The sequence below is a fragment of the Candoia aspera genome, chromosome 10 (assembly GCF_035149785.1).
Source record: "Candoia aspera isolate rCanAsp1 chromosome 10, rCanAsp1.hap2, whole genome shotgun sequence".
Taxonomy (NCBI): domain Eukaryota; kingdom Metazoa; phylum Chordata; class Lepidosauria; order Squamata; family Boidae; genus Candoia; species Candoia aspera.
The window spans coordinates 22,940,808-22,952,239 of record NC_086162.1 but is presented as its reverse complement, the minus strand read 5'-3'; the positions used below and the strand labels follow the sequence as shown (position 1 = coordinate 22,952,239).

Genomic DNA, 11,432 nt, shown 5'->3' with positions numbered 1-11,432 from the left:
GAAAATAAATTCCAAGGTAAAAACAGAACAACTACAGATTCTGAATTCCTTCTGTGTTGTACTGTTTCCGTCAAAGCCTTTTTTTCAGCCAGGCGTAATGAAAAGACCTCTAAAGCAGAAGGGAAAGCAATGAACAATTCGTGGGTCACCAATTGCTACCCAGCTCTCTGGAGAAGGTTCTGATGCTGGGAAAGGTGGAAGAAGACAACCAGCAGCAAGGTGGACAGACTCAGTTACAGTGAAAATGGATGCATCATTGGAACACCTGAAGGACCAGGTTAGGGACCGATCCTCCTGCAGAAAATCTTATTTATGTGGTTGCTAAGAGTTAACGTTGAACTGATGGCACATAATCAATCAATCAGAGCGTTTCTTGTTGCCACCCCTCCTAAATCAGCAAGACGGCGGTGAACTAAACCTTCAAGCAGGCCCAGTGCCCCAAATTCTCTTTTTACTAATCAGCAGTGCAGATTTGCAGGACTCATCCTATTGTACTCTTTGCGACAACCCTGAGGAGCGTGTGTCCCCCCAAATTTAAAGACTTAGTTACAGCTATGATGGCGGCACCACTGGAAGACCTGAAGGACCAGACTGGGGACAGATCACCCTGGAGAAGGTCTACCTATGTGGTCCCTAAGAGTCGATGCCAACTGGATGGCACATAATTGATCAATCACCAGCTGCTACACAACCCACCCACAAACACTGAACTTGCTGTATTTTAATCGTTATCAACTATAATAGATTTACAAATCACAGCTCCCTTGATTCACCCCCCATGAATTAGATCAGCTAGAGGAGGTCAAATAGGTCATCCTTTGAAGCTGCACAATTTTATTTTTCTGAAGCCTACTGAGATCATACATCCCTCTAAATGAATAACCTATATAATACATTATACAATAACCTAAGTGCATAGAGGAAGGCAGTTGAGCATCTTCGGACAAAGTCCAGTGTGAGGCTATGCTTACATGCTCGGTAAGTGCCTCCAACCTTGGGCACCAAGTCTACTTTTAGAAGATATTGTGGGAAACATTAGCAGGGAAAAGACTCTCTCTCTTGAAATGGGATATCCCTCTCCCCCAAAACAGCAAAAGCACTTTTCTTTTGTTATGTAAGAGCTAGAGACAGATTGTAGAGGACCCACCATGATTTAAATATCAAGTAGGGAGCAAATATTTCTCCAGGGAAAACCAGCTCCGTTTCAGTTTTCTGCTGTGCTTTACAACCAGGGTCCCAACCAGCCAGTGTGTCTCAACCTCAGCAACTTTAAGATTTCTGGACTTCAACTCTCAGACTGACTGGGGAATTCTGGGAGTTGAAGTCCAGACATCTTAAAGTTGCTGAGGTTGAGAAACCCCACAACCCATCTAACCCCAGTGAACAGCCATGTGCAGGAAGCAGAAAGTTCATCCGTCTGTTAAGTGTGCCCTGGAGGCACCTCTATCTGGATATCAGGCAACAAACTGCAGCTGGTAATAATGTCTATCTTATCAGCCACGGCCCGCAGGTCCTCCAGAACGAGCCGGATGTTGTGTGAAGCGTTGATTATGCCATTTTGGGAGTTGCTCAGCTGTCCAGTAATGCTTCCAATTTCCTTGATGGCGGTCTGGTAGACCTGCTTGATGGTGTTGTTGATGTCGCAGTACAAGCGGGCATTACTCTCCACCAGCTTCTGCTGCAACAGGGTGCTATATCGGCCCCGGTGTCTGATATGAAGGGCAGGTTTCTCTTCTACCGCCGTGGGAGAGCCCAAATCCTCATTCCTGTAAACAATCAGGGGAGGTAAATCTGGGCTGATCAATTTAGCCTCTGTTTTTGATCCAGCGGGATTTCTGGCTTCCTCGTCGTCCTCATCTGTTTCAGAGGCTTCCCCGGCAACTTGCACTCCAGATAGGCTGCAGAACGGAGCCCGGGACAAGGCCGAAGAATTGATTTCTTCCTCTGAGTCAGTCTCTGAGGCTTCACCCTGAATTACAGTTTTGTACCTTGGAGAGATCATTTTTGGATCACCTGAAAAGAGAAAAGGCAGTAGACTTGAGCATGCGAGAGGCAGGCCTACAGTAAATAATTTTTCTATTATGGAATAGAAGCCACAATAGAACATACAGGCAGTGGATTAAAGTATACCCCCCATACCCTGGAGATCTTGGAGTTTAGACCATTATTAGTTCATAAGTCACCCTTTCTCAACCTTTTGACCCTGGAGGAACCCTTGAAATATTTTTCAAGCCTTGGGGAATCCCCTGCACATTCAGGCTCAAAGATAGGCCAGAAGTTACAAAATTATTAGATTCCTTTCATGGGTAGGCCTGTATCTATGCACAGTGTTCTTAAAACTAAAAATGAAGAATGAAACTTACCTCTTTAATGTGAAGTTGCCTGAATTTGAAATAATTTTTTAAATAGTGATCTCCCAGGGAACCCCTAGTGACCTCTCATGGAACCTGAGGGTGCATGGAACCCTGGTTGAGAAACCCTGTCTTAAGTGTTAGGAATCTACTAAATGGATCCAGCAGATTCAGGGGCTGTGAGCCCCCGTTTGTCAGGACAATGTCTGGGTTCATACAAAACAGTAAACAGTTTTGTTGGGATAGCTTAGTGTGACATGAGAACATAGCCACTGAGGTTGTAAGTTACAGTTCACGGTTTGTTTATTTTTTTCAATTTATATAGCTGCCTATCTCACCTACATGACTCTGAGTGGCTTACAGGGTTAAAAACCCACCAAAAACAAACAAAAAAACCCCACCCCAAAATCATAACAAGAGATCATTAAAACATCAATAAAATTATTAAAATCATTAAAAAACATAAGCTGTGGGAGAGCACAATCTCACTAACAGTACAGGTATTTTGCAGGCTCCACACCCCCACTACCAGATCCTCAGGCCAGATGTTTAGTGTTATGATTTGTTCAACAAACTGTGATAAACCCTGGCTTAGTGTGATTCATGACCTCAATCAAGCACAAAGCGAAGATGATTATGTTCACCGTTTCTTGTGATTATTAGACATCTATCTAATCTTGAGCTGGTTGGGGTAGATGGAAGTTGTACTGTTATTAACTCATGGAATCTAAAGTTGAGAAAGCTGTTAGAGATAAAAACTGATATTGTTAAAAAATGCAGTTGGGCAATATTTTTGCCTGGACTGGCCAAAATGCCAGAGAAGAAAATGAAAGCCTTCGAGTTTTTCACAATGCTCGATCAGGGTAGCTGGTACAAAAAGCAGGCCACAGGGATGGAAGAAACTAGATCCTGTGGCTGTAAAGTCTACAGTTTCCATTCTGTCTGAAGACAGGAATTGCTGTCTGAACAGAATCACATTTAGGCCTTAGACCTTCTTGGCTACTTTAAGACGTGTGGACTTCAACTCCTAGAATTCCCCAGCCGCTGCTTTAGGGGATTAAGGCTGCAAGTAACTAGAAAGCTATTCTGCGGCTGTTGTGGTCCCCCAATCAAACTCCAAGAAGTGATCTGGTTTTTTTATGCTATCTACCAACAGGCTGAACCATCAGGGCTGTTACAACATGCATTGCATAGCGGAGGTTTTAAAAGAAGGAATCTGCTTTTTTTCCTCCTTCTTCCTTCTTTCTAGGCTTCCAGTTAAGAGCAATCTCCCTTTTGATGGGATGCCCCAATCAACACTCTCTTCCCCTTTCAAAGCTCTTGCGCTGGCAGAGCAGCTTTCCCCAACCGGATGCACTCCATGCACGTTAGGACCACAGCTCTCTAAATTTTCCAAGAGCGTGCTGTGTCACGCACGAGGCTACGGGCGCTGAAAAATCACACCGATCTCGGCTTTCTTCTTCTGGCTTATTCATTTCCTTGATAATAATATTTACAGCCTTTTATTTTTCCTGCTGTTCAGTCGTGTCCGATTCCTGGCGACTGCCTGGACTAGTCCCTGCAGTTTTCTTGGAAAGATTTCAGAAGTGGTTTGCCATTGCCTGCTTCCTAGGGCTGGGAGAGAGTGACTGGCCCAAGGTCACCCAGCTGGCTTTGTGCCCAAGTCAGGACTAGAACTCAGGGGCTCCGGTGTCTAGCCTGGTGCCTTAACCACCGCACCAAACTGGCTCTCATTAATTTACAGCCTACCCTAATCCTAACAGATTCTGGGTGGTGACAACAAAGCAAAAGAAGAATTGCAGAAACAGAGGACCAAGCATCACATCGGCTTCGAGGAGCCCACATGGAGGGCGGGCTTAAAGCCTTGGAATAGCGTTGCCTGGCGCTGTTTCGGGAAAACAAGGGCCGGGGACGCCACGCAGAAGGCCCTGCGCCCTGGCCTGCTGCCGATCGCGGCGACGAGGGTGTTCTTCATCACCCGCGACCCTTTTCCCTGCCCGCCTCTTGTCCTTGCAAAAAGAGCCCCCTCCCCCGCGGATGGGCTTGCAGGGTGGCTCGTCAGCCAGCGGGGAGGGGAGCCCAGCCCGGGAACAGCGCCTTAAATTGTGGCCGGCCGGGAATTCCGGGGGCGGCGAGCCCGGCCCGAGCAGAGGGCCCGGCCTGGGGAAGGCGGCCGCCGGCCCCCCCGCGTCCAGGGGCGCCGCTGCGTGCAGAGGCAGCCCCGCAAGGGCGCGGCGAAGGGGTCCGGCCGGCGATCGCCGCAGAGGCTCCCGGCTGCCGCTGCTACTGTTACCGCTACCGCCGTTGCTCCTGTTGCGATCGGCCGCCCCGCTCACCGTTCCGACCGGGAAAGAGCGACGTCTGCTCGGCGGGTCACCTGACGCCCGCAGATCACGTGATCGTGCAGCTGCTCGCCCGCCCCCGCCGGCCGGGGGCGCCCTGCTGCGCATGCGCGTGGGGAGGGCGAGGGCCCGGCTGGCGGCGTCTGCGCCTCGGGCAGCCTCTCGGCGCCCTGCTCTGGGGCGGAGGGGGGGCCGTCTGTTCCCGGGGCCTCCGTGCCTTTCCGAGCGCGCTGCGGGGCTGCCCGTGCAAAAAAGGCCGATGGGAAAAAAAAGCAGCTTTGACATGGCCAAGAGCGCGGGAGGAGAAAGGAGCTGGAAGCGCAGCTTGTCGAGGCTGGGCGGTAGCGGCTTAGTTTTGCAGAAGGACCCTTGCCCTGCGGCGGCCCTCCGGCCCCCTCTGGTGGCCGTTTAGGGAAGGTGGTCCGGCCGCGCGTCGCGCTGGGACTCTCTGGATAGGTGTTTCTCAAGACGGGTGGACTTCAACTCCCAGGATCCCCCAGCCACCTGCATCAAGAGGGGTGGACTTCACCTCCCAGAATTCCCAGGCAGCTGCTTTAAGAATTCTGGGAGTTGAAGTCCACCCATCTTAAAAGTTGCTGAACTTGAGGAACACTGATTTAGAGCTTTTTGAAGAACGGCCTGCTGTGGATGCCAATTGGGCAGTGCTGTGTGAGGCAGATGAGTGCTGCCAGAAATGTCCATTTTCCCCAAATTTTGAGGAGAAGCTTTTCCTTGCTTTTTAAAAAGATTTTTGTGTGTATGTGATTCCTGCTCAAAACGGAGGGAATTGTGCAGCCATTCTTTTGGCAAGCATACTCCAATGGGAGTGCCAAAATGAATCTGGAGGCCATGGGCTCCTCGATACCAGGTGTGAGATGTCCAATTTTTCTCTGCAAAGGAGTCAGCTTTTCTCATGCTTGTAGCAGCACCCCCACCGCAAGATGGTTGCGAGCCTTTCCTCCCACAGCTCCCATCTCCCCATCCCTCCAAAGAAGTTTGAAGTCCCGGATTCTTTAAATTCAGGCCTGGGTGGGTGAGGGTGAGCTTTGCTCATGTTTCAGCAAATCTTTGAAGAGCAAGATGGGGCTTGCACAGGAAAAAGAATGCATTTGTCTCCCCAGTGCAGAGGTCAGTCTGTATCGGAAAGTAAACTCCAGAGGGGAAAATACACCAATCCAGAACAGTGATTAAGAGCGGGTAATTCTGATGGTTTAACGAAAGCGAGATGAAGTTAGCTACATGGCCATTGGCAACAGCCCCTACAGAGGGTCCTCCCCTCAACTCGTACCAGTGGCCAGGTCTTTGATGCTCACGCGGAAAGGAGAAGAAGAACTGTTTCTGACTGTCATGCAAACCCACGTCCTGCTGCCTCTTTTTTCAACCACACAGCTTCCCCCTGTTTGCAAAGCAAGCGAAGAGTGCGGTGCAGAAGCAAACCACAAGGGAAGAAACGGAGTGAAAACCCTCCTATCCCAGCAGTGCTGAAAAAGGTGTGAAAACGAAACCACCATGTGCTGCTGCTCTTCCTGTATTTGCTCTGAAGCAGCCGGGGAATAAGCCGAGCAGTAGCAGCAGGGCCTCAGCAGGTGCTAAGAGGCCGCAATCAGAACCCCTTGGCAGAAACGAGAGTAAAACATCTGGGGCGCCTACAGTATATTCTTGCTTGGCATCGGGATGCCCTGAGCTGGCATCCTTCGGGCGTGGTGGAACTTTCTGCATGGGCAAAGTTGTGGGATCCTAGGACGATGCAATTCGAACAGAATTGGAGAAGGCCAAGATGGCAAAATAAGACTTACCTTCCTTCCTTAAAAAATTTAGTATCTTTATTTTTAACAAAACAATCTTTAATCTTACAAAAAAAAAAGAAACTTAAAATTAAGAATACAAACTAAAGATACAAACTAAGAGGGGAAAAAATCTATCTTATATTTTATACTTATCAATAGTCACTGGTTTAGCTGTGAATTCACTTCTACCTTCCTACGAGATCTTAGCTCAAACAAAACTGCATTTACAGTGGTTAATGTCACCATATTAGTGACCTAGTCACATGCGCAACATACGTTAAACAACAGGCAGAATTTTGTACTGTTGCACCTGCCATCTTGGTTTTTTTCACCATCCCCCGTGGACAGGGCCGCAACTGGGGGGGGGCAAGTGGGGCATGTGCCCCGGGGGTGCCAAAATGGGCACAGAATCCATGTTTGCCCTGGGTGACAAAGACCCTAGTTGCGGGCCTGCCTGTGGACACCCCCGCCACCATTCAAGTGCTTATTTTCCCTTTTAATTCTAAAGCTACTTTAATTTGGGGATATGCAAGAGATGTGACCAATTTCCCTACAGATTCCATTGGGAACAGACATGGGTGTTGAGGTGCTTTGAGTTTCTCAGTGTTAATGCTAGCATTAAGCAAAATCAGCAAGGCTTATATTTCCCCCATCAATACCTTTCCCCAAGAAATGTGACTTAAAGGGATACATTAAATGTGGGGTACAAACACTAGTGGTTTTGAAAAAGAGCTTTCATGGTGGAAAGTTAGAATAGTCAAGCCGATTTGGGGAAATTCGTAGGTCAAAGAATGAAAGCCAGTTGACTGGCAATGAAAGAGAAAGCGAGAAAAAAGATGCATATTACATACCGGGAAAATGGCCTCCCTATATTAGGGCAGGTTGCTGAAGTAAATGGTGATGAAGCTGCTTACAGATTTTTTTTTTTTAATCTGTAGAAAATAAGCACCAGGCTGAAATCGTGCCTTGCTAATATGGGCAGTGAACAGACCAGGTTTGTATTGATTTGCACATCCAAAGAGTTTCTTTGATGAATTTGAGCCAGTGAATTTAAGTAGGAGGCAGGGATGGTGATCAGATGATATGTTGGCAGGTGTGGGGAGGCAGGGGAAGAATTGATGGGCATAGTACAGTCTCGGGCCATTTCTCCATGGGCTAAAATGGTAGGAAAATGAATGAACTGTTGCAGATTATATTACTGATCTTTGAAAGACAACGCAGTGTGCAGGAACTTAAATGCAGTAGAGGAAAGGAAAGGAAGGCAATTCGGAGAGATTTGCAGTTTGCTAACGGGGAGAGACATGGCTGCTCTGGGGTGGTGGTTTAGAACAAAGTTGGGGTCTTCCAAATTAATATTCAGAAACAATTTGGACCATGGTCCACAACTCAGTGAGTTAGCTGATGGATTGTTCTGTTGATCAAGGAACAAAATTCAGCCTGAACACTCAAAACTCATGTGCCTTCTGTTGAGTTTCTTAATGCTTAGAAGAAAGGGGTATTAAGAGAAAGGAAACTCTAGACCAGTGTTTCTCAACCTTGGCAGCTTTAAGATGGGTGGACTTCAACTCCCAGAATTCCCCTGCCAGCATGCCAAGGTTGAGAAATAATGTTCTAGATGATGTGGTCCTTGATGGGCAAATTATGTTAATTGCATAGATTGTATCCTGAATAGCTCTTGCTCCCTGCTGTGCATTTAACAAAGAAGAGAGAGTTGAGAATGCTTCAATGGAAGAGAATATTCATAGTTCTGGGTTGAACTATGGAGTCCTTGGTGCGCTTGATTGTTTGGTGTTAATCCCTGCTTATCTGGGTGTTGGCTGCTGGAGAGGATGTGTTCTGGTCCTTTTGTTTCTTTCTTAGCTGTTTTATTGTCTCTTTTGAATGGTCTGTAATTGTGGTGTACTTCTCTGTGTCTGTTGATGGCTGATTTGTCTGCATGCCAAGCTTCCAGGAATTCCCTAACGTTTTTTGGATTTAGCTTGGTCCAGGATGCTCACAGTTTCCCAGTTGAAAGTCTCCTTGAGTCTGCCCATGTGTTGTGAGATTAAGGAGTTTTCATCGTGTCTTCTGACTGCCAGTTGGTGTTTGTGGATGTCCTCTGCGAGTCTTCTGCCTGCTTGTCCTACATAGTGGCCGTTACAGTCCTTACACTGTATATTGTAGATAACTTCTGTTTTTTTCTTCTTGAGCTACTTGGTCTTTTGGTTTACTGAAAAGGTTTTGGAGGGCTTTAGTTGGTTTGTGTGCTACGGTGATGCTGTGTAGTTGTAAAAATCTGTTGGTCGCTTCCGAGATGTTTTTGATGTATGGCGGTGTTCCATAGCTTGGGTTGGTGGTGCTGCAGTGGGTTGAGTGGTCAGGCACCTTTTGATAAAGTTGTGTGGGTATCCATTTTGTTGGGTGATGCTGTATAGGTGGTCTGTTTCCTTTTTCTGGTGTTCTGGTTGCTGCAGTGCATTTGAACATCCGAATAATGTTCTTACACAGCTCCTCTTCTGGGAGGTTGGGTTGTTACTTGGTTAGTGTGGGTTGTTTTTCGATAGACGTGTTTCTAAGTTGCTGTCGTTTCCTCTGCTGATGGGATATCTAGGAAGCGCAGCGTGTTGTTGTTTTCTCCTTCCCTTGTGAATCTTACTCCTTTGAAGATGTGGTTGATGGTTTCATGTGTTTCTTCCAGTTGTTCCTTTTTTATTATGACAAAAGTGTCATCCACGTACCAGATCCATCCTTTGGGTGGTATGCATGGGAGTGCTATCCTTTCCACGTGCTGCATTACAGTCTCTGCTATGAGTCCTGAGACTGGTGACCCCATGGGTGTTCCTCTGATTTGCTCGCATATTCATCCATCAAACTGAAAGTAGGCAGTGAGGCAGAGGGTGAGGAGGTCCATGATTCTGGGTATTTCAATCTTAGTGTATTTGGCCAGGTCGGGTGTGTGGTGTAGAACTGCTGCCATGGATCCTTCTGCTAGTTCTGGATCTATGGACATTGAATGAAACCATAATTTCATCTTCTTCTGTTTTGAGGTCTTTGATTTTCTGGGGGCACAGCAGTGGGGAGTTGATAGAGTATTTGCTCCCCTCAGTGAGATGTCCAAGCTTTATTTTGTTAAGTCCTTTGGCTACGTTGTATTTTGGGGTTCCTGGTAATGATGCAATCGGGTGGAGAGGTATGTCCGACGTGTGTATTTTGGGGCATCCATAGACGTGTGGGTCTACCACTGTTCTTCGTTTGTGGTTTCACCTTTCTTGGTTAGGTCGTTGAGGGATCTCTTGATCTGGTAGCCCAGTTTCTGTATCGGGTTGGTGTCTACTCAGATGTAGAGTTTCTTTCTCCTCCGGTAATTCTTTGGCTTTCTGTATGCATTGTGAGCTGTCCATGATAACTGTGGTTCGGCCTTCGTCTGATGATGATGGTTTGGTCCTTTGAGGGCTGCTCTGTCCTCTGCTTGGAGTTGGTTCTGCGTCTGTGTCCTTCTGGTCTGTGGTATGATTGCCTGCCTTATGTTTTCTTGAGTCTCTCTGCTAAGTCTTGTGGTTTTAAATGCTGCTTCTAAGGCTGCAAAGAATTCTGACTGATTAGCATCGTCTGTGTTATAGGTGAGGCCTTTCTGGAGGATCTTGTGTTCTGTAGTAGATAGTGGGCAGCTAGGCATGTTGGCTACCCATTCAGGTGCCTCTTTGCTTCTGGGGTTTAGCTTGAGCAATTTGGTTGGGAGTTTTTTTTTCCAGCTTGTGTTAGAGATGTAGGCTTGATGGTGGTTGCCAGCATTTTTGCGTGTTCTGGTCGTGGTTTTTTGCCTGTTCTGGTCATGGTTTGCTCCAGTTGCTCCTTGTGGTGATCTATGGCAGGGTTCCTCAACCTTGGCAACTCTAAGCTGTGCGGACTTCAACTCCCAGAATTCCCCAGCCAGCTGCTGGCTGGGGAATTCTGGGAGTTGAAGTCCGCACAGCTTAGAGTTGCCAAGGTTGAGGAACCCTGATCTATGGTGTGCTGGCTGGGGAATTCTGGGAGTTGAAGTCCGCACAGCTTAGAGTTGCCAAGGTTGAGGAACCCTGATCTATGGTGTGCTGGCTGGGGAATTCTGGGAGTTGAAGTCCGCACAGCTTAGAGTTGCCAAGGTTGAGGAACCCTGATCTATGGTGTGCTGGCTGGGGAATTCTGGGAGTTGAAGTCCGCACAGCTTAGAGTTGCCAAGGTTGAGGAACCCTGATCTATGGTGTGCTGGCTGGGGAATTCTGGGAGTTGTAGTCCGCACAGCTTAAGAGTTGCCAAGGTTGAGGAACCCTGATCTATTGTGCGCTGGTATTAGTTTAGTCTGAGGGGAGCATCCGTGATCATTAGCCGTATCATTTTTCGGCTGCTTCATGGAGCTATTCTCCATCCAGCCATGCAGTTTACAAGAGGTTTGTATCTGACCCTGGAGGGCAGGGCGTGCTGTCGTAGGCATTTGTGTAGAAAGAAACGTCGTTCCTTGGTGGAGGTTTGCCTACATGGAAAGTTCTCCCGTTTGCGTGGCTTCTGAATTGTTTGAGGCCCGTACGGGGCACCGATAGAAGAGAATCTCTGCAGCTCAGGGTTGAACGGTGGAGTCCTTGGGGATCTCTGAGCTGGGTTGTTTTCTTGAAGACGTTTCGTTGCCCAGCCAGGTAGCATCTTAAAATTGGTGCATCGGTTTCCAGGAGATTCCCAGGCCTAATTCAAAGCGCTGCTTGTTATCTCAAGCGGAATTGCACAACAATGGAATATATAGAACAATGCCTTGCTGGGATTGAACCTACCCATCCGGTCTGGTCATCTACAGAAGGCCTTTTGAGGGGGTAGACAAGATGACAGGCCTTACCCACAGTGGGTGGAGGTCAAAAAGGCCAAGACAGCATCTCACAGGGTTGTTGTTGTTGTGGGGAAAATAGGAGGAGGAAGGAGTGTTAGGTATATTTGCAGCCTTGAGT

General features: G+C 47.6%; 1 protein-coding gene across 2 annotated transcripts; it reads right to left on the bottom strand.

The window, feature by feature from the left end:
- Positions 1–817: 817 nt before the first annotated feature.
- Positions 818–4,753, bottom strand: BLOC1S3 (biogenesis of lysosomal organelles complex 1 subunit 3). Of its 2 annotated transcripts, none has more exons than XR_010068566.1 (2): positions 1,367–4,499; positions 818–1,259 (listed from the first exon to the last, which is right to left on the bottom strand). XR_010068566.1 is itself a non-coding variant. In XM_063312534.1 (2 exons), exon 2 carries the CDS (start codon positions 2,000–2,002, stop codon positions 1,421–1,423), a length of 582 nt encoding a protein of 193 aa, XP_063168604.1. In that variant the 5' UTR covers positions 2,003–2,013; positions 4,688–4,753; the 3' UTR covers positions 818–1,420. The 2 variants fall into 2 exon arrangements, 1 of the variants encoding a protein (XP_063168604.1); XM_063312534.1 differs by adding an exon at positions 4,688–4,753 and having other exon boundaries at positions 818–2,013.
- Between the last annotated feature and the right edge of the window lie 6,679 nt (positions 4,754–11,432).